General features: G+C 50.8%; 1 protein-coding gene across 11 annotated transcripts in view; it reads right to left on the bottom strand.

Moving 5' to 3' along the window:
* The window catches only part of tfdp2 (transcription factor Dp-2), a 31,258-nt gene continuing 7,833 nt past the window's right edge, over positions 1 to 23,425 (bottom strand). For 2 of the 11 annotated variants that reach the window (XM_035385707.1, XM_035385708.1), the window contains exons 3-15: positions 22,634 to 22,697; positions 21,661 to 21,727; positions 16,415 to 16,500; positions 14,077 to 14,258; positions 12,263 to 12,307; positions 12,049 to 12,078; positions 7,920 to 8,082; positions 6,910 to 7,056; positions 6,512 to 6,580; positions 4,566 to 4,717; positions 4,180 to 4,346; positions 3,657 to 3,684; positions 1 to 1,629 (exon numbers count right to left, since the gene is read on the bottom strand). In XM_035385707.1, coding sequence (XP_035241598.1) covers positions 1,449 to 1,629; positions 3,657 to 3,684; positions 4,180 to 4,346; positions 4,566 to 4,717; positions 6,512 to 6,580; positions 6,910 to 7,056; positions 7,920 to 8,082; positions 12,049 to 12,078; positions 12,263 to 12,307; positions 14,077 to 14,258; positions 16,415 to 16,500; positions 21,661 to 21,727; positions 22,634 to 22,648 — 1,332 coding nt within the window. In that variant the 5' untranslated portion in view covers positions 22,649 to 22,697 and the 3' untranslated portion in view covers positions 1 to 1,448. Of the gene's footprint in view, positions 1,630 to 3,656; positions 3,685 to 4,179; positions 4,347 to 4,565; positions 4,718 to 6,511; positions 6,581 to 6,909; positions 7,057 to 7,919; positions 8,083 to 12,048; positions 12,079 to 12,262; positions 12,308 to 14,076; positions 14,259 to 16,414; positions 16,501 to 20,415; positions 20,598 to 20,697; positions 20,964 to 21,660; positions 21,728 to 22,633; positions 22,698 to 23,425 lie in introns of those variants that run through there. The other 9 variants (XM_035385718.1, XM_035385713.1, XM_035385710.1 and 6 more) reach the window with 9 other exon arrangements.

Consider the following 23,425-nt stretch of genomic DNA (forward strand, 5'->3'; position numbering starts at 1 on the left):
TAAACAAAAATTATGTTTATATACGTATATATACATACAACGTTATACTTGCAAATGGCATATACACACACTCTGGGGAGACCTTAAGGAGTACAAGCATATTTTTTTCCCGTGGAAGAAACGTCTGCAGATGCTGAGGTGAGAGTTCGAAAGGATTCGCTGTTTGTGACCTCTGTGCCTCGAGAGAAAGGTGGATGTCTGTAGGGTCACATGGGGGTGTGGCAGGCCAGGCAGTGCGGTCGGGGTCTATCCGAACGCACACTCCTTTTACAGAGGGCCCAAAGTCAGGTGACAGTGGAAGGACTCGTCTCCTTACAACTGTCGCCTTTAGATTCCCATTCAAATGCAGTCATGGGCAGTTATTTGTCAAGGAAAAACACTGGGTTATTTTGATGAGAATTAGCAAAAAGAAAGGCAGATGGAAAGCAAATGTGTACAAAATGGGTGATTTTTGTTCTGTTAAAGCAGCGGTAACCAACCCTGCTCCTGGAGATCTACCATCCTGTAGGTTTTCATTTCAAATCTAATTTGGCACACCGGACACTACTAATTAGCAGCTCAACAAGATCTCTAGCCGTTGAATGAGGTGTGCTTTGCAGGGCTGGAGAGAAAACTTACAGGACGGTAGATCTCCAGGAATGGGATTGGTTGCCACTGTGTAAAAAAAAAAAAAAACAACAAATTCCCTTCTATCAGCCTAAAGCTGGAGTCCCCAGCTCCGGGCCTGTAGAGTCAGAGTCTGCAGAGTCCTACTGTTACTGAGCTCTTCAGTGACCAATCAAAGCTGCTAAATACACACTTAGCTCACCTCAGCTGGCTTACTGGCCTTAAACGTGTAGCTGCTTTAAAGGTGAAAACAAATCAGGCCACCCTGCTGCTCTCCTGCTCTCCAGGACTGGGGCTGGTGGCCTCTGGCCTAAACTTCAGCTCTTACACCTCAGGGTTAGATTAACTAAACTGGGGGAATGCCTCCCTCGTCCCCAAAAAGGGAAAAAAATAAAAACAAAATCAGCATAAACAACACATTACTAAACATGTTTTCAGGTTTGACATTAGCTGGGGAAATATAAATATGGAGATATGTATAATTATCTTTAAAAATATCCAGTTAAACAGAGAAAGAAAAACATGAAGAGTTCAGAGACAGTGGGATAAATATGGGCACCTGCTGTGAAAACAAGCATTAAGAAGCGTATATCACTCACACCCAGCTGCACCTCCCCAGCACACACACACACACACAGAAAACCCCTGCACTGAACTCACAGCTCCCTATGCCTACAGACTGAGAGAGAGATTTATCATTAAAAAACTCTTAATATAAACTACTGAGGCAGCTTGTTTCCCGTCTTCTTCCTCCTGCGGTCGTGTTCTTCTCTCTGATTGGACGGGAAGAGGAGTCCTGCCCCTGGGGCGGGAGTGGGCTGGCTGGATGATTAACCCGCCAGTCACTCGGGGGAGGAAGGCTCGTCGTCCTCGTCCTCCTCCTCCTCCTCGTCCTCGTTGAAGGAGCTGGGCGTCTGTCCGCGCGACTCGGAGGCGTGGGAGGCGGCGGTGCTGCTGTGGCTGCGGCTCTGGCCCCCGCTTAGAGACGAGCAGTCCTGATCCCCACAGAGGCCGGACAGGGAACTGCAACAGCCCCAAAAACAGCCCCAGTAACGAGGACAATTCTGACCCGCACAGTTTGATGCCCTTTTGCCCGTTGATAGGAGTGTGTGTGTGCGCGTGTGTGCGCATGTGTATACATTTATGTATGTATATATTTATACATAGCCACCCTGAAATGGACTCATTGGAGCAGTGCAAACGCGTTCTCTGGAGCGAAGAATCATGCTTCACTATCTGGCGGTCTGACAGATGAAATGCATAGTGCCAACTATACTGGGCTGAATAGCGCCAACAGTAAAGTTTGGTGGAGGAGGAATAATGGTCTGGGGCTGTTTTTCATGGTTTAGTTCCAGTGAAGGGAATTGTGTGCATCCAACTTTGTGGCAGCAGTTTGGGGAAGGCCCTTTCCTGTTTCAACATGACAATGCCCCCGTGCACAAAGCGATAAAGAAATGGTTTGCTGAGTTTGGTGAGGAAGAACTTGACTGCACAGTGCCCTGACCTCTATCCCATCAAAAACCTTTGGGATGAATTTGTATTGCTGACTGCAAACCAGGCCTTATCGTCAAACATCAGTGCCAGACCTCACTAATGCTGTTGGGGTTGAATGGAAGCGAATCCCCACATTCCAAAATCTAGTGGAAAGCCTTCCCAGAAGAGTGGAGGCTGTTACAGCAGCAAATGGGGGTCTAAATCCATATTACTGCCTGTGGTTTTGGAATGAGATGTTCAACAAGCACATATGGCTGTGATGTTCAGGTGTCCACATACTTTTGGAAATGTATGTATATATATACACATACACAGACACACATACAAACTCACACAAACACACACACACTATATATATACGCAGTGCCTTCCATAATTATAACACATACCTATATTTTATATAGATAGATATATGTATGTGTGTGTGTTATATACATATACATATATATAATAATATATATATATATATATATATATATATATAGACATAGGAGCACTGTATTGATAAGGATAATCTCTTATAAACACTCACATAATTGCTCAGCCAAAAGGTTACACAGGCATAGCACAGCTCCACCACCTAATCCACACACACTAAAGTAATGCAGCTTCCTCTCTCTCTCTCTCTCTCTCTCTCACACACACTGCGGTGAGAGGTTTCCCACTAAAGACACAGGGAGTCTACCTCCCAAACCCCTCTGACATCAAACCGAAAGCAAAGGGCACCAGTCAGGCACCTCAGACACAGTGGCAACTCTCCCTCTTTTCACAGAACCACAGCAGGGAGCCAGTGCATAAGGCAAATATGTGGTTTACCCTCCAGGCTTTGGGTGGAACTCCTCAAAAGTATTCAAATAAATTAATCACCTACAGGGTAGTAAATACTGATCCATTAACAACAATTTCAGTATTTACATATTGAAGGGTTAAAATACAAAAACATATTTAAAATGCAAATATATACTGTGTTTTTTAAACGGTCCATAGGCACATTTAGAATATGGCGGATGGGGATGGCTGAGGATTCCAAGTGAGGATATAATTAAGCAGCTATATGCAAAAACACAGTTTATAGGAGTTCACTGTATTACAACTGCTTCATAAATATTTAAATATTTGTGCAATCTTTCAATTTGTTTTGATGAGTTGCTTCCAGAGAGAGGTAATTATTCATTTCAAGTTATTACTTTTCGTAAAGTATATTTGAAACTATATATAGTCCTGCTGCACAGCGTCTAAAATTCTGACAGAATGCTTAAGCATGTTCTACTCCCTTTTCATCCAGTTTTCAAAGCAGCAATCTTACTACCCTTCTATGTCACAGCTATACCACCCCCACCTGCAGGGGGCACTGCAGCTGAAGCAAGTGCACTCCTGCTCTCACACGAGCCATGCTAAATCTCATCGCTCCTCTGTGACTGTGGGAATCAGGTGAGTAGCTACTAGTCACTCTATTACTGTGGTCATGGTACAAAGTCATGACTGTAGTGTTGCTATGGCGCTACCAGTTACGTTAGCGCTTGGTGTTACTGTAACAGTGAGATGAAAGCACGTACCTGGTGTGGGTGGAGCCAGAGGCCATACCTGAATGGAGAAGAAGAGGAGGACAGCAGTTCAAACCCAGTGTCTCAACTGGGTCTTCCATATTACCTAGACAACCTTTTGCTTTTCACAACTATTAACACAGAGTTTTCAAAGGGATTTCTCTGCTTCATATGCAGGGGAGTCCTGAAAACTACAACCACATTCATGCCAATGACGTAATGCCCTCAAAACCAAAGCAACTACCAGCTATTCCCTAATAGGTGAGCTGAACAGTCTGGCTGCATAATGCCCAGAGTGTGTGTGTGTGTGTGTGTGTGTGTGTGTGTGTGTATGTGTGTGTGTGTGTGTGTGTACGTGTGTGTGGTGTGTGTACGTGTGTGTGGTGTGTGTGTGTGTGGTGTGCGTGTGTGTGTGTGTGTGTGTGTGTGTGTGTGGTGTGTGTGGTGTGCGTGTGTGTGTGTGTGTGTGTGGTGTGTGTGTGTGTGTGTGTGTGTGTGTGTGTGTGTGTGTGGTGTGTGCTGGAGGAGGTCTCACCTGTGACATAGGTCTCCAGGGACTTGGGGACGAGGGACTTCGCCACACGGAGGTTCTCTGGGGAGCACTTCCCGTTCTCCAGGCCCAGGGACATGCCCATGCGCTTCAGGATCTCGATGTCGTCGTGGATCTCAAAGGTGTTGTCAAAGTTGAAGAGGTACTCGCACCTGCCAGGAATCACGCGACACTCAAACACAGGGCAAGGGCAGGGGGGCAGCTGAGCACCCACACCAACACTGCTGTTCACCAAAGACATCACAGACCCCGCGCTTAGAGCACAGCTGCCTATTCATCAAGAACCAGCCCAGAGTTCCATCATGTACAGTGTGTACCACTGCTGCTCTGCAGTGGTGTGGCTGACGCGCGGGCGGGGGGGGGGCACCCACTTGTCGTTGGAGATGGAGCAGTCGATGACGGTGCGAACGCTGGTGTTGAGAATGATGAAGGGCAGCTGGATTACGGAGCCGGGAGGAGGCGGGGCCTGGGAGGACGCCTCGCTGGCCTGATTCCGCTGGACCAGGCTCTTGAAGGCGATTTGCTGAGCAGCGCCGTAAGAAAAGGAACAGAAATTAGGAATGCAGTTTGTGCACAAACACACATGCACACATATGAAACCATAAAAATGCTTACGATATGCTAACTGGGTTTAAATCTGAACAAGCACCATCAGCTTCAGTCCCAACTGGCTGGACTGGGTTTTATGGTCAGGTTTGAGAGCAGAACTGAAACTCCTCAGTTAATGGTCAGGTTTGAGAGCCAATCACAGAATTGAGGCTGCTCGGTTAATGGCTGTAAATGACACTGATGGCCAATTACTCCGGGTGCCCTAAGTCTTCTAGACCTTTAGCGTGGCTTCTCTTGGAGATCAGACTCATACATCAGCTAGGAGAATTCACAGCTCTCAGTGGCACAGTTCTAATAGGGCACCATCAGAAGCAGTATGTCATCTTTAGAGTCCAGATCAGAGCCAAGTGCTGTAACCTGTAAAGTCCCACGAAGCTCTTCACTCGGACCAATCGTTTTATGATCTATACTCTTCCCCTTCGCCAGGTAATCAAGCAACATGAAATTGTGCTACTGCTATCTGGATGACAGTTTAATATTAAAACTGAACTTAGCAAAATCAACAGCCCTATATAACTCTGGCCTGGAGAAGATAGGAGGATGGATGAAAGGTGAATGTCACTTATAGCAGTGAAATACAGGCAGTGCTGACCAGCATGGCCCATTACTGAAACGGACTTCTGAGCACTGCCTAAATCACTGAAACTGCAACAGTGCAAAAACAAAAGCAATCACCTCCAGACTGGGCGCTAAGCCATGGAGTCCATCTTTCTGCCAAACTGCGGAATGCTGCTTGTAATTTAACTGTTTTCTTTGAGGGGGGGGGAGGTAGAGGTGTTTCAATTCTAGTCGTCCCATTTTCCTCCCTATTTGGAATACCCGATCCCGCATTTGTGACATCAACAGCAAGCGCGTGCTCTGCTCGTCGAAGCTCGTGATGTCACGCCACTTCTTTTTTTTGCCCGTTCGCGATCGGGGGGTCGCGCAGGCTTTCGCTTGCAGATGAACAGGCGGACCGGGAGCTCCCGATCGGCCAGAGGGGGTCGCTGGTGGTCCATGCGACCATCGTTATCGGCACCCCGGCCAACTGAAACCCTCCCTCCCTGGAACACGCTACAGCGGGCACCGCGTCGCCCTGTGGGGGCTGCCGGCCACAGCTGCCACCGCCACTTTCCAGATTCCACACCAAGCGCTGGGGTCCACCCACCCACTGGAACAGCCCCTTAACAGGATGCGCCACCCAGCAGCCCAGAGAGCCAGCCTTTTCATTTATTAGGTGAGCAAACTGCAATACTCAACTGTCTTACAGAAGAGCCCCATTTCACGGTCTTCGGAATTCCCAGCAGGCCGTGGCAGGGCCAGGCACAGAGAACAGCGAACTGGTAAATTATCATTTTATCCCCCCAATCAGAATTAATGCAAACACACAAAGTTAAATTGCATTTGCATGAAAGGCATTTGGCGTAAATCTGTGGAGCATAAATTCAGGTTTTACTATCTGGGGCTGTACGTTAGAGAGCTAATTTAATCCATTAGCGGGATTGCTGGGGTAAAGGGGTTGGTGGGATGAAGCATCTCATGTCACGTGCTAATCAGGTCTATCCACTGCACTGAGCTAACCTGCCACTGCAGACCACAGCCCAGCTCAGAGCAGGCAGACAGACAGACAGACAGACAGAGGCACGGACAAACACACAGACAAACAAATGTGTCTGCATGTACGCAGATGCACACACACACACACGGTGCACATGCACACACACACTACCTGTAGTATGAGCTCCTGTAGCTGGGCTCTCTTCTGTCTGATCCTCTCCATGCGCTTCTGTTTCTCCAGCTGCCCCAGGGTTCAGAGAATAAATAGAGTGAACCTTCAGAGACAGGGGTTCAATTCCCAGCCATTACATTCTGTACCGAGATCCCATCCCTATCTGTAACCCTCTCTACTTTCCCCATCCCAATCAAGTGAAAAACACATAAGGATTGCAGACTGTATACTCTCCTCAAAAAAAGCACTATTTCCACTAATTGAGGTTTGGCATTGACTTAGTTACTGGAGTAGGAACAGCACTGTTACTTGTTTAGTACTGATTTTGGATACGGCTGTACTACTGGTTCAGGTCAGAGCCCGGGTGGCAGTGGTTCTGAGGTGTTCTGGGGCCCCACCTCGAGGTTCTGACACTCCTGGGCCGAGTTGGTGGGCAGGCCGATCCACCGGATCTCCTTCCTCTCCTTGGAGATGATGTTCATGGCCATCAGCACGTTGAGGGCGTCGTAGACGCGCCGCCGGATGTTCTTCTGGTCGTACACCTGCTGGAGGAGCGCGAGCGGAGATAAACACGCGTCTCCGCGCACACAAACGCGCACGGACGCAGGCGACGGGGGAGCGACCGTCTCGTTAATGACCTCCCCCGTGGCACCGTCTTCAACCGTCCCAAATCTTTTTTTAATTATAATTTAAACTTCCCTCTGGGAGTAAGCAGATTAGCTCTCTGGCAGGCAGCTGCAGTACTCCTGTCAGAAACAGTAAGGGAAAGCATTCGCCGCGTGCCGACCCGGGCTCGCGCGGCGCGCGGCTCTGACAGCGCTCGACTCTGGCTCTGCAGAGGGCACAGCCCGAGCCCCATGGCCCACGCCACCGCCGCTCCTCTGGGGGACCTCGCAGGGGGATGACACTGGCGGTAAGGGAAGGAAGTGGCCAAATGGAAGGGGGAGCGGAACTGGGTTTGGTACATAGGATCATAAAACAGATTGTTCTGTTTTTTTTGCAGCCATTAAGCAGCAAGGGTTTCTCACTGCTATAGTAAAATGTCCTGATAAATACTAGTTTACAATGCAACTGAGAAGAACAGACCATGAGCACTGTACATTAGCAACTTCAATGTAGAGATATTCTCTCCAAATGTAAAATTTTCCCATAAAGAAATGCTAAAGAAACTGCAGTACTTTCACATATAAAGTTTTGCCTTGATGTAAAATGGCTAGCCATACCTTTCATCTGCAGACAAAATTTGTTTGAAGAATATGTAAAAAAAACCTAAACAGGGTCTACCAGGGACCGCAGGCACTTACAGCAGGAGTCAGGGGTACTGCAGCTCCTCAGGGAGGTGTGCTTCTGCACTGTGAGTTTAAACCACTCCCCTTGCCCTCTGACCCGCCCCCGTTACAGGACTTACCGAGTCAGCGGCCATCAGGCTGCTGGAGTTGGCGAACTCGGCCACCAGCTCGTCGGCCACCTCGTTGTAGGAGGTGGTGCCTTTCTGCTGCACCTTCTCACACACCTTCATGGAGAAGTGCCTCAGCCCCTTTCCATTCTTATCCCCCTTCTTCAGCCTTTTACTGCACAGGAGAGAGAGAGAGAGCACGCCGCCTCAGCACAAAGCTGCAACAGCCATATACACACACGCACGCACACACACAAGTACACACACACGTACACACACACACACACACACGCACACACACACACAAGTACACACACACACACGAGCGCACACACACACGCACAAGTACACACACACGCACGCACAAGTACACACACACGCACGCACGCACACACACACGAGCGCACACACACACACGTACAAGTACACACACACACACACACACGCGCACGCACACACGTACGCACACGCACAAGTACACACACACGCACGCACAAGTACACACACACGCACGTACACACACACGCACAAGTACACACACACACACGCACGCATGCACACGCACACACACACACACACACGCACAAGTACACACACACACGCACGCATGCAAATGCAGACACACACACACACACACACACACACACACACACGAGTACACACACACAAACACGCACACGCGCACACACACGCGCGCGCACACACACGTGACATCTGGCACTGACGAGACTAGCACAAAGCCAGCACTGGTTCCGGTCTTTTAACATAGGGCTTCAGCACCTACACTGGCAAAACACTCAACACTAATACAAGCCCGTCAACACTAACCAATAACTCACTTCAACATTTACACACAGCACCACTGTCAGCTTCATCACTGATGTGCTATAAGACTTAAACTAGAATCAGCAGAGTTTGCATCTACTTTCACACGTTATCTGTGAGTATGTGACGCCAGCACCAGAATAAGCAGCGCGGCGCGTTTCTCATCCCTGGCCTGGCCCGCTTCTCAGGATAGCTCTCCTGTGCATGTGAAAAGCAGCACCATGGTAACTCCTGCAGTTCCCTCCACCCACCTGCCTCCACTGCACTTCCTGCTATAAAGCGCATCACGCCCACAAGACGTCAATACATAAAGAAGATTCACTGAGGGAGGGAGAGGGAGGGAAGAGAGAGACCTCACGTGAGAGAGAGAGAGAAAAGGGATGAGACAGAGAGAGAGAGAGAGCTCAAGTGTGTGTGTGTGAGAGAGAGAGAGAGAGCTCAAGTGTGTGTGTGTGTGAGAGAGAGAGAGATTTTCCTCAAGTCCTTCTCTCACAGGATTCACAGACTGCATTATATGGCCATGCTTCTCTGTGCTCTGAGGAAAGGACCAGTCAATCTGAAACCTGATCCTACACTCTTCTCACACAAACACAGACAGCTCTCAATCACTCAAACCCACACAAACGCACACAGTGTACACACGCACACACACAGAGTACACACACACACACACGCACACGCAGTGCACACACGGTCTCCCTGTGTAATGCTCATGTAGTGACGCAGAGCAGGGTCTGCCTCTCTGTAATATTAATGAAAGCACTGCAGAGTGGAGTTACGTAAGCACTGCTCCAAGCATCGGCCTGCACACTGCAGCAGAGTATGGGGGGGGGGCTCGACAGGAGAGGGACTGTGAGGGGGGGGGGGGCTCGACAGGAGAGGGACTGTGAGGGGGGGGGGGGCTCGACAGGAGAGAGACTGTGAGGAGGGGGGGCTCGACAGGAGAGAGACTGTGAGGGGGGGGGGCTCGACAGGAGAGAGACTGTGAGGAGGGGGGGGGCATCAGGAGAGAGACTGTGGGTGGGGGGGGGGGCTCGACAGGAGAGAGACTGTGGGGGGGGGGGGCATCAGGAGAGAGACTGCGGGTGGGGGGGGGTGGGGGGGGGGGTTAGGGAGCTATCAGGAGATAGACTGCGGGTGTGGAGCGGGGGGGCGGGGTTGTCAGGAGAGGGACTGCGGGTGGGGTGGGGGGGGGGGGGGGGGGTTAGGGAGCTATCAGGAGATAGGCTGCGGGTGGGGAGCGGGGGGGCGGGGTTGTCAGGAGAGGGACTGCGGGTGGGGGCTGTGCTATGCGGTGGCACTTTGGGTTCCAGTTGTCAGGGGAGATTAGTTCCAGACTCTCAGCTTGGGAAATTTGGGAATAATGAGGGAGAGCAGGCATCAAAATAGCCATGGCGGGGGGGGGGGGGGGGGGGGGGGGGGGGGGCGGGAGAGAGAGGGGGAGGGGAGCAGGACCAGAGAAGAGCAGCAATCACTCACAGAACACTGAAGCCCACATTCACACACACTCCCACTACGCCCCACTAAAACACACAGGCTGAGACGGGCGCGCGCTCAGACACACGCGCTACGCTACGCTACAGCGCGGTTACTCGCGTGTGCTCAAACCGGGCCCTGCGCCAGCAAGCTGCTCCCTGCCCCACCAGCACGCCGACCGCCTTCCCACAATGCTCTGCTCCACAGCAGCCAGACTCATCATCTGAGGCACCTTGAGGAGCCGGTCACGGGCCTGAAGGTCAAAGTCTGTCCCGCTGCGTGAGGCCGGGGACCCCCCCTCGCCCCCCACCTGCCCCCCCTTCCCCCTCGCCCGCCCCTCGCCCCCCCGCCCCCCTCGCCCCCCCCTCGCCCACCGCCTGCCCCCCCGCCCCCCTCGCCCCCCCCCCCCCCCACCCCCCCGCCCAGCAGTGAGAGTCTCCCTGTGCTGGAGCTGTCAGGGGAGCATCACTCCCTGACCTTAACACAGGAAATGGCAGCGCGCTGTCTCTCAGGACAGAGGGGAGGAGAGAACCACGGGGGGGGGGGGACAGTGAGCACGGAGGAGGGGGAGGGGGACACAAAGCGAAAGGTCCGCTGCCTTCATTAGTCTGCCAGACGCCGCCGCTCGGAGTCGCCGCTGAATTATTTACTCCGGGCACCGCGCAGGCAGGAAACAGGAAGCCTCTCGGGGCTTCAATATTTCATTACCCACAATCCTCCTCGGCCCCAGGAGCAAGTGCGCTGCCTTCACCTGCAGCTGCGTCCACCTAAACCTGCACATTCGCCTACGCCCGACCGTGCATCCTTCTCCATTCCTACTGCCACCAAGCTTGTGTTTCTGCAGCCACATACAGCTGCACCTCCACATCCAAACGAATCCCTCAGCTTCAACATTTACCTGCTAATCCTGAACATCTGGGTAGCACAGTCACCCCCTACATCTCAAACCTCACTGCTGTATTTTGAGATATGCTGACTGTCTCTAATTTTGTGTAATTTATGTGTTGCTGCTCGTCTAGGACAGGCTGCTCTTGGAAAAAGAGATTTTTAATCTCAATGAGTCTATCCTGGTGAAATAAAGGTCAAATAAAAGAAATGAAACCTGCCCATCCACCCCTACACCCCTGTAAGCAAATTCACTTACGTATCCACCCTCATCTACTGAATCATCCCAACCTGTCTATCAAACTAGAGCAGCACATTTACATTCACCCAGACTAGTACACATCAGCGTACTCACTTACATCTCCTAAACCACCTGCTCACCAGGTCCAGCTGCGCAGTGGCAGATACGTTCACTGCATGCATACGCATTTCTGTGTTACAGCCATTGAGCCCATTTCCCAACACTCGCCTGCATGATCATGCTGGTCAGCAGTCGGATAGCACAGAGATAAAGTGCAGCACAGATACTACAGAGAGAGGAGCTGCAACTGTGCAGTTAGCTGCCTCAGTATTTCTGTTCTTTACTTACTGTCCCTACTGTGACTCTCACACGCAAACTGTGACTCACACGCAAACTACGACTGTCACACACAAACCATGACTCTCACACACAAACCATGACTCACACACACAAAGTATGATGATAACGCACAAACTATGACTCTCACACAAACTTTGACCGTCACACACAAACTGTGACTCTCACACACAAACCATGTCTGCCAGAGACAGACAGAGGGAAATGAACAGATCGGCAGCTTTGAAGGAATATTTGAATGTTAGAGTGTGAGTGGCTTAACAGGTGCATGTAAACTGGGTTTCTGTCTACCCCTAATTTTCCATAGATTCCTGACAGTGGAAAGATACTCCTCAGGTAAGAAGTAATTTCAGTTACCTGGATGAGTCACCTGCACAGAGCGTGTCCCTGGGAAAAGGAGAAGAGACCATTATCTTTTGAATCCATTTTATTAGAGACAATTTGTTAAACAAAACTAAAGGTTCCACCCATGATTTTCCTGTGTGGACGCGTGCACGTGCAAGCTTGTCTGTGCGTGTGTGTGCAGGCGAGCTTGTGTAATAATGTAATGGAGGCATGAATGAACACTCACCGGTCAGAGAAATATGACTCTATGAAATCGTGAGTACGCTTGGCACTGAAAAAAACAAAGAGGGCACAGGGAGACAGGGTGAGATTTGGGGTAAGAGGGCACAGGGAGACAGGGTGAGATTTGGGGTAAGAGGGCACAGGGAGACAGGGTGAGATTTGGGGTAAGAGGGCACAGGGAGACAGGGTGAGATTTGGGGTAAGAGGGCACAGGGAGACAGGGTGAGATTTGGGGTAAGAGGGCACAGGGAGACAGGGTGAGATTTGGGGTAAGAGGGCACAGGGAGACAGGGTGAGATTTGGGGTAAGAGGGCACAGGGAGAAGGGGTGAGATTTGGGGTAAGAGGGCACAGGGAGACAGGGTGAGATTTGGGGTAAGAGGGCACAGGGAGACAGGGTGAGATTTGGGGTAAGAGGGCACAGGGAGACAGGGTGAGATTTGGGGTAAGAGGGCACAGGGAGACAGGGTGAGATTTGGAGTAAGAGGGCACAGGGAGACAGGGTGAGATTTGGGGTAAGAGGGCACAGGGAGAAGGGGTGAGATTTGGGGTAAGAGGGCACAGGGAGACAGGGTGAGATTTGGGGTAAGAGGGCACAGGGAGACAGGGTGAGATTTGGGGTAAGAGGGCACAGGGAGACAGGGTGAGATTTGGGGTAAGAGGGCACAGGGAGACAGGGTGAGATTTGGAGTAAGAGGGCACAGGGAGACAGGGTGAGATTTGGGGTAAGAGGGCACAGGGGGACGGGGTGAGATTTGGGGTAAGAGGGCATAGGGAGACAGGGTGAGATTTGGGGTAAGAGGGCACAGGGAGAAGGGGTGAGATTTGGGGTAAGAGGGCACAGGGAGACAGGGTGAGATTTGGGGTAAGAGGGCACAGGGAGACAGGGTGAGATTTGGGGTAAGAGGGCACAGGGAGAAGGGGTGAGATTTGGGGTAAGAGGGCACAGGGAGACAGGGTGAGATCTGGGGTAAGAGGGCACAGGGAGACAGGGATGAGATTTGGGGTAAGAGGGCACAGGGAGACAGGGTGAGATTTGGGGTAAGAGGGCACAGGGAGACAGGGTGAGATTTGCGGTAAGAGGGCACAGGGAGACAGGGTGAGATTTGGGGTAAGAGGGCACAGGGGGACGGGGTGAGATTTGGGGTAAGAGGGCACAGGGAGACAGGGTGAGATTTGGGGTAAGAGGGCACAGGGAGACAGGGTGAGATTTGGGGTAAGAGGGCACAGGGAGACAGGGTGAGATTTGGGGTAAGAGGGCACAGGGAGACAGGGTGAGATTTGGGGTAAGAGGGCACAGGGAGAAGGGGTGAGATTTGGGGTAAGAGGGCACAGGGAGACAGGGTGAGATTTGGGGTAAGAGGGCACAGGGAGACGGGGTGAGATTTGGGGTAAGAGGGCACAGGGGGACGGGGTGAGATTTGGGGTAAGAGGGCACAGGGAGACAGGGTGAGATTTGGAGTAAGAGGGCACAGGGAGAAGGGGTGAGATTTGGGGTAAGAGGGCACAGGGGGACAGGGTGAGATTTGGGGTAAGAGGGCACAGGGAGACAGGGTGAGATCTGGGGTAAGAGGGCACAGGGAGACAGGGTGAGATTTGGGGTAAGAGGGCACAGGGAGACAGGGTGAGATTTGGGGTAAGAGGGCACAGGGAGACAGGGTGAGATTTGGGGTAAGAGGGCACAGGGAGACAGGGTGAGATTTGGGGTAAGAGGGCACAGGGAGAAGGGGTGAGATTTGGGGTAAGAGGGCACAGGGAGACAGGGTGAGATTTGGGGTAAGAGGGCACAGGGAGACAGGGTGAGATTTGGGCAGCTTACCCGGGAGTCCACTCTGAAACCTGAGGTGGGCGGCCCTGGGCCACCATGGTGGGCGTGTGGGTGAAGGGACTCCCCACAAGAACGCTCCCTGAGTTTGGAACTCGCTGAGGTGTGCTGATGATCTGTGGGAAGAGCGAGGAGGTGGTGGGGGGAGGGATAAGGTAAGAGAGCGGGAGAGAAAGCTGGAAGTGACAAAGAACAAGGACTTGGTCACCTGTGTACTGTTCTCACTCTAGCAAGCCTTTAGATAAAGTCTGTCAGTGAATTCACTGATGAATATTTTGGCTCTGCTTCACTTCAGTCTACTTGTCCGGGCCAGAATCCTACTATGCCACTACACTACAACGGCTGCTGGCAGGACTGGTGGCCTTTCTTAAACATTAGCCAAAGTCTGCTCGGCCAAGGTCGAAAATCACAATCATTTATCAGAAGCTGGACAGTTATATATCGACCTCAAGCATAGCCCTTGCTATGGCGTATAAACAAGCTAGCTGGGTTTTTCCTGGATAATGTTGAATTCAGCTTATGGCCCCATCACAGTAGTGGGGAAATAAGCAGCAGGGCGGCGCTGTTGAGCACACAGGTCTGTGTTTAAAGTGGCCGAGGGGCAGGCAGGTGGATTATCAGACAGAAATCTGTTTAATAACAGGACAAACTGCAGGAGAAGCCGTGATCTGCCAGGGCAGAGTAGCAGGATGATAAGCGCCATCAGACCAGCGCAGGGTTAGCGTGCAGGGCCCTGTCTGTCCTTCCAGAGGGCCACTCCTATACAGGAGGGCTCCATCACTGCCATTTACTGGCAAACAAGCAGCACAGACCACAGAGATGAGCTGGAAATAACAGCCTGTATGTAACTACCAGGCAGAGCAGTTACACAGCTTATTACTACACAAAAGCACTAAGAGTCAATGGGAAATGATGCCTCTTCGTTAATAGTTCAGGTTCCCCCAAATGACCATCTATCCACTGAGAAAGGCCTGCCCTTCACTGTGTTGATTCTCTACTGAAAAAGCCTGTCTCCATACATCTCGACACTGACTCACTCTGACCTTTCTGGACAACACAAGTTTCACTATCAGCATCCCCGAGTGACAGCGCGTCCATCACCTTGATGTGCCTGTACACAAGGTGCCCCCACACCCTCCCTCAGTCACCAGCCTGTGTGAGGGAACACGGTGGGGTGGGGCTCTAATGATGAGTGACACGGCCGACGGGGAGGAGGCGGGGCCTTCACTCCTCGCGCAGAGTCACCCAAGTTCATAACAAGCGCTCAGGCTTCTAACGAGCTTCTGTTTGTCACAGGGCGTCTAATGAGCTCATTAAGAGGGGCACAGCGACACAGCGAGGGTCTGTTCCCCCTAAACGAGGCTGTGGGGTCCCACACGGGCCACCCCCTCCCTCGCTGCAAAGGAGGGGGCTGGGGAAGGCCCTGTGCCCTCCCGTAACCTGCGTTTGATGGGAAATTCTGCACACCAGGACGCCCTCCAGTGCCTGCACTGATCCTCTGCTGCCACCTGCTGGCCCCCGCCAGAACTGCCACCGATCCCTATGATGACCCTGCAGACCGACGGAAAGCAAGGCAGGGGGTCGCTTTGGCAGAAGTGCACCCCACGCAAACTGCAGAATTAAGCATCTGTCCAGTCTGCACGGCGTCCCCCTGCACACACACACACACACACACACACACACAGACACACACGCACGCACGCACGCACGCACACACACACACACACACACACACACACACACACACACACACACACACACAGACACACACAGACACACACACACACGCATGCACACACGCACGCACGCACGCACGCACGCACTCACAGGACGCATCGGCTGAATGAAACAGTCTATCCTCCCCTCCTATAGGAGAGCTCAGAAAAGCCCGTCACACACGGATGGCCCCTGTGACGCACGCGGCTCTATTTTCGGCAAAGTAGGGAGTGCGCTTGACAGAGCGTAACGCCCAGCGCACAGAGAAAGATGCCCCAGAGAGAAACTATGCATGCGTGTGTGAGTGTGTGTGTGTGTGTGTGTGCGCGTGTGAGTGTGTGTGTGTGCGCATGCGTGCGTGTGTGTGCGTGCGCGTATGCATGGTTGAGCAGACCTGGGGGCTGGGGGTTGACACAGGAACCAAAGGATGCAACCTTACAGTAATTCTGACTTAAATAAAATGTTTGCGCTGTCAATCATTCCATCGCCCCACCCCCTTCCACCCTCCACAAATGTAACCATATCACCCTGCTGATTGACAGCTCATATCAGAAATATTAATGCTCATTTGATCCACACAGGTTATCAGCCCAACATGGGGGGGAGGGGGTCTTACCATTGATGGGCCCACATTCACACTAACAGGCCCTAAGGTGATCTTCGCTGGATTGAAGTTCGATGGCGTTACCATGGAAATATTGCCTGCAAAACCAAAGAGGAGGAGAGTAAACATGTCAGATTATGTTGAGGCGTAATTCGCAGTCCTTCCTGTTTAAGCAGGATGACCTCATCTGCAGAGTGCATAGCAGTGCTAACATCCCCCACCCCCCACCGCACACCGCACCGTCCAGACGAGGTCACAGCAGAGACAGAGACCCGCGTGTTTGACTGGGTTCCACACAATCACTTCCTCAACATTTTCATCTGAATGGAAATGCAAATGCTCAGTATTTGTCTCTCTCTCTTTCTCTCTCCCTCACCCTCCTATTGCCATACCTCTCTTCATGGGGTGAGGGTTAGGAGGATGGCAGTCCCTTTTACTGGGGGCTAATCTGTCAGACTACAGCGGGCTCTCTAAGGACCTCCGAAACAAAAGATAATGGGCAGAATCTGGCATTTAGGGAAAGGGATCTAAGCATTTAGCACCAGCTCAGAGGTTCCCCCTGCCTGATCTCAGATCAGCTGTGCTGAGGCACTCAGCCGAAACAGCCATGGAAAACCCTCTCCTGGCTGATCTCAGACCAGCTGCCCGGGGTCAACGGGGAGGCGGGAAACTCCCACGCAAACATGTGCGCACGCTGGACCCCACACCAACGCATCACTCACGCAAACTGCACCCTTTAGCATGAAGAGGATGTCTGTGCTGGGCTGGCACAGGCCCCATTATTCCTAACGGAGAAGAGTGTGTGGGCAGGCTGGAGGGAGGGCCTCTCACACGTCTCCCAAATCAAAGCTCCCCTGAAACTACTGCTCTGTATTTCACAGCTGCTGCTGTGGCACCGTCACACAGCCCTGCTCAGGACATTTTGGGGGGCAGACCTGCGCATTTATCCATGAGGCTGCTTAATGGACTCTTACCCTGCAGAGGCAAAAGCACCTCAGTGAACAGACAGACATCATGCCGAGCTGCTTAACCATGCAGAAGAGGTAAGAATCACTAGGTGACAGTGGGCATGGAGCAGAAGACAGCGCAACCCGCAGTGGAATGTGTCTGTTAGTATAAACCCTGCAGACTGGCTCCCTGTGTGAGAGCAGGACGTGGGCAGAGCTGCTCGGTGAGGTCTGGCCCTGGATGACTCTGCCTGCACACCATTCTTCTGCAGGGCCTCTCTGGAATGCCTCCGTTTCCACAAGAGCCAACAATGAGCCAGCTTCATTAGAATACAGCTGAGCAGCACTGCGGCCACACACACACACACACACACACACACACACGCAGAGATACACACACACACACACACACACACAGACACACACACACGCAGAGACACACACACACACACACACACACACACACACGCAGAGACACACACACACACACACACCCGCACACATACACACACACACCCACACACCTACACACACACACACCCGCACACATACACACACCCACACACCCACACACACCCTCACACCTACACCTACACATACACACACACACACACCTGCACCCGCACACATACACATACACGCAGACACACTAAGGCTGTCAAAAGTGCCATGAAATTGAGTTCAAATATTAGCTTTTGTAATTAGTTATCGTTCGAATATATTCGAATATCATTTGCCTATGATTCACAAAAAATAAGCTGTTCATTGCCGGGCGCAGTATGCATGTGATGCTCCCTCTAAACTGGCCTGCGCGTTATTTTCCACATGCGGGCAGTAGAACAGAGGACATCGGTGAACTTTCATACTAGGTTACTACATCTGGAGCCTCATTTATAAAACGTATTTTAGATAAACTGTGTGGCGCGTGCGTAGAAAATCACGTCAAAGTGGTGATTTATAAAATTTCAACATGACTCGATTTGACCATGGAAATGGTTGTGGCTGGACGTCAGGTCTTCACTTGACGTATGCACGCAAGTTCATTTTATAAATGAGCCCCCTGCAGTTTCTATAGCCTAATGCGCAAATGAATAAAGCACTTTCTCGTGGATGTAATTTGCCACAACTCGGCATTTATTTATTTAATCACAATAATAGGGAAATGATTGTTTATAGGAAATCCTGTTTATTTCTGAACATAAAAACTATTTAAACGGCTAATACCTGCCTAAAACAACATAAATTACTTACTCTGTTTAGTTTGTTTAACTTCTTTCATCATTAAATTTTATCAAAATCTTCACAACAGAAAGGAAACATAGCCTGCCATGGGAACATTATTTAGCTAAATTGTTAGCTGACCAGTAACGTTAGCACAGGAAATGAACTTTACGTGCATGAACATGATTCGCCGCATGAAATGAAAGCTATATTTATGTTAATTACAAAACGCCGGATCCAAAACTAATATTGGAATGCTCAAATTTAGGTTCGAACTTAACAAAAAAAGATTTTCGAATAGTTTTCGAACTTCGAATATTATTTGACAGCCCTAGGACACACACACACACACACCCGCACACACACGCACCCGCACACATACACACACACAGGAGTTATAATAGAAGTAGAGGAATATCCACCTTGTACCAAAATCAAACTCTATTCTTGAACGCTGCTCATTCTTCGACACATCTAAACTATGATATGAGGATTATAAATAATAGACAGGACCTAGAGATGATCAATTGTTTGCAGGATCAGAATTAGCCTAAAACTTGTTAATGAGCAATAAAAAAGCCAGTTCTATCATTTCCAATGAAAGAGCATTTTACTCCCTTGTTACAGGGGGTTGTGCAGTATAATGTCTGAAACAGAAAGGCTTGCTCATTCAACTGGCCTAATTAGTGCTGCTCAGACTTATCTATGCCAAATTATTCACAAAACTTGCAGCAAAGGGACCTAATTTCCCCAAGAATGAAAGCCTCAACTGATATTCAAACAAGTCTACTGTGGTTAGCTGTGAACTCCTCTCCCAGTCGTCAATCTTACACAACAGCTTTACAAGCATAACCTGAAGTTTCTCAATGCAATTCGAGACTGAAAAGGCCATATACTGCCCATCTGGATACGTGTATTCTTTTTCTTCATTTACATTTTCTTTTACATAAAAACAATTTGATCAACAATGGAAACAATTTTTGAAAACTTGCTAGCTAGCTAATTTGAAATGTGTTTACACAAATGAAAATGACAGATCCCCTTAGCATGGATGCAGGTTTTCATATAGTTCTTGGGCAAAAACGCAGAGTTCAGATATATTACTAATCTAATCTTGAGATCCATATAACATTCATACAGAAAATTCAAATCCAACAACCGTATTCTGCAGATGGTGTGAGTCAACATAAGTGCACAATACAGTCTTGAATGTGAAAAAAACAATGCAAAGTCAAAAAATGAACTGTGGAAGGAAGCCGGCTTTGATCAGCTAAACAGAACTATTTCCACAGAATGTTCCGTAGCAGTTGAGCAAAGTCTATACTGTGGCTGCTCAGAGTCTCTTTCCCCTCCCATGAAACAGCAGGCCTTCTCACAAACACCTTTATTTCACCTGTTGCACACATTCCGCCAAATCCACAACTTCCCCAAAATCCTTCACTGAATCCACCCACGCAGGCACCCATGAACACACACAGGTATAGACAAAAACACACACACACGCCCATGTGCACACATGCACACGACCAATCAGGTTTTACAAACTGCCACTTCACCTGCTCTCTGTAATACAGGAAAGCTATCGCTCACAGTAATCACGTCTCACATAAAGCCGGACTCATTGATAGAACGTCAGCTCTTAAACCCCGCCTCTCGTGAATCATGCTCACTGTGCAGCACAGACGCAGACGGCGGCGCGATACTTATCAAGCACTGGCACTGCTGGGCAACTGAAAGGCTGAGGGAAAAGCCGCACATCAGATAAAACGCGTGGCAGCTGAAGAAGAGCGAGCAGAGCGAGCAGACGGAGCGAAGCGATTCCCACGCAGAGAGCCCGGCGGTTACCTGCGCATTCCCACGGTGCGCTCGCAGCCGCAGCCAGCTCCCATCTGCACCCCTCCCCCTCCCACATGTGGCGCCTCAACAACTTTCACTGTGACAGGGCGAGAGAGAGCGACTTCCAGTCCCCTGCCCTATTCCCACCCCAAAGACCAACTGAGCACAGAGACAAAAGGCTAACCCCAGAAAAGAGCAGAGGGGGGAGAGAGAGAGAGAGAGTGAGAGAGAGAGAGCGAGGGAGGGAGAGAGAGAGAGAGAGAGAGAGAGAGCGAGGAAGCAGAGTTTTACCTGGAGTGCAGACAGCATGCTGTTGGGTCCCTGCGGCACGGGAACAGACCCCACTCGCACTCTTTGTTACCATTCAATGGAAACATGAGACCCTGCCAGGCATGGCCGGCCGAGCACAGATAGAGTCCACCCGCTTACCCAAACAAAGTCTGAGTGCCGGGGCTCCATTCACGGAGCGCACGCTGGAGATCAGTGCGTGCCGCTGCCCGTCTGGCCCTCCTGCCTCCTAACAGCGCGGCCATTCAGACCCACACTCTGAGGGCCAGGGGGGAGGGGGGGGGGCAGACAGATGGGCGATAGCTTGCTTTGGTCTGATTGATCCCAGAGTGGCAAAGCACTCCTGAAAAAAGTAGCTGGGGCTCCTGAACAGACTTGTTTTCACACAGCGGGCACAAGCACTGATCTCCGTAACCTGCCCACCCATTTCAGTGTGATAGTGATCAGTTCTACAGCACCAGGGCTACGAAAGGCATTTATCCTCTGCATGAGCACAAGAATTTTATAGAATATAAACAGCAAATAATAAACTGGTTGCAAAAAAGAAAATATAAACAGTGGTGACCCAAGACCAGCCCACTGGGTTTAAATATGTTCTATGTAATTGATATAACCAATGCTATCCTAGCACTAGTGTTGTATTGCTGTAGTAAACTTTTTCATTAGTGTAACCAGCGCAACATGAATGTTCACATGCGCGCACACGCACAAGAATGCACACTGTGACAGAGTAACAGAAGCTCGCTGAGGAAGGTGAGGAGTGATTTCTATAGTTAGCCTCAACCCAAAACACTCACACAGTGCCCCTCAGCACACTCACACTGCACTGCGAGCCCATCGCTGCCTCAGCACTGCTCCAGACGCTCCACCACTGAGACACCACAGGCACACAGCTGGAGAACCAGGCCAGCTGAGACACAGTGCCAATGCTGCAGGAAGAAACGTGCCACCAGGGGCGGGGCTTACTCTTAGTGAGGTTGCGATTGGTGGTCAGGAAGGCCTTCAGGTCTCCACAGAGGGGGGCTGCTCCACCCTGCGCAGACACAGGAGGGACAGGTGCAGAGGGTGAGGACGAGGCGGAGCATCCGGAAAAGAGTGAGCTTCCTGTGTGTAACCACCGGGTCGCAGCAGAAGCATCAGTTTCAGCAAAGTACAGGCACAAGGGATATCGCTCTACAACAACTGTAAAATAAGCAATGGCTGAAGAGAATGAAGAAAAGAAGCTAAGCCACCACTCTGGCATGCACACTATGTTTCAATCTCATGCAGTGCACACACGAGAGCAGGTTTTAGCCCAGTCACTGTGTGCCGTGTTAACCCCTTAAGTAGCACAGGCCGGTATCTGCATTCATTCTGTTTTGTTACGGTGAAATTTTCAATCAATCTGGTCACATGATATACCGTTTTAAAGCGATAAAACTCATGGTTCTATCTCCATATACCATGTTATTATCTCCAGCATGTAGAGACTCTCTGGAACAAGATGAGCCCACCTACAAGGTTCTCTCACCAGTAATGGCCAAGCAGTCCCTCAGTACAGCCAATAAGTGCGCAAGCAATGACTCGTCTTGGACAGTGTAACTTCTGTCCAGTACACAGCCAGCCAGTGGCAAGCCATTATAGTGATGACTGTGAAGCACTTTAGGCAATTAAATTACATCTCTAACAGTGTGTAGGTTGTCAGGCTTGCATAAAAGGACACGCAGTGTTTCTCCTGCGAGCAGAGGGGGAAAGAGTGGTAAGTGGAGAGAAGAGACTGGAAGAGAGGTAGAGAGTGAGGGACAGACATTGGATGGGAGGTAGAGAGTGAGAGGTAGACATTGGGTGGAGGGTAGAGTGGGGGTAGATGGTGGATCAGGGGAGCACAACGTGGATGTAGCATGCAGCGTGGGGAGGTAAAGAGTTAGTGAAAACAGTAGGTTCTGGGTTCTATACTCACAGCATTTGCCATCATAGGCCTGCAGCTCTTTCCTCCAGAAGTTCAGAATTCAGAGCGACGACCCCTGAGGGGACACACAAACATGCAGCAGGTGTGTGGGGAAGCTGCACACACGCGCGCAGTACCCGACCCTCGGCAGGTCTGTGGCCCGCAGTCACAGTCCCGGCTGTGGTGGTGGGGATGAGGATGAAGCAGGCCCAGCCGTCTGAGCCAGGGCTGGCGTGAGAAAAGGGGCAGCTCTGAGCTCCTTCAGTCTGACTCACACCCCATCCCCTCACACTGCCCCGCCCCCTCACACTGCCCCCGCCCCCCAATCCAGGAACACGGCAACCTCATTCAGCTCACTGACAGGCAGGACCAAATGAGACTGGAGGACTCCACCCCACAACACACGACACACACAGCTCAAATGGATAGCACACATACACACAACTAAAAGAGACAGCATTATTTTCCTGAGGGTGGGGTGGGGGAAGCGTTGGTCAGCTACAATGGAGTGCGGATGCAGAGGATCTGCCCTCCAGCGGTTCACTGTGACAGTTTCAGTCTAACCTTTACAAGACTGATCACGTTGTGTGCGCACACACACACACACACACACACACACACACACGTATATACACACACACACACACACACACACAAACCTGTGTTCAGCCCAGTCTAAGGCACTCTGAGGCCAGCACAAAACCTCACCAGCACACCAACTTCAAGGGAAGCGGCGATTATAAAACCCATTTCCTGTGAGGGCGAGTGTGCCTCAGTGCGAGCGACCGCGCGCCACAGATCGAG

The sequence above is a fragment of the Anguilla anguilla genome, chromosome 12 (genome assembly GCF_013347855.1).
Source record: "Anguilla anguilla isolate fAngAng1 chromosome 12, fAngAng1.pri, whole genome shotgun sequence".
Classification (NCBI taxonomy): Eukaryota; Metazoa; Chordata; class Actinopteri; order Anguilliformes; family Anguillidae; genus Anguilla; species Anguilla anguilla.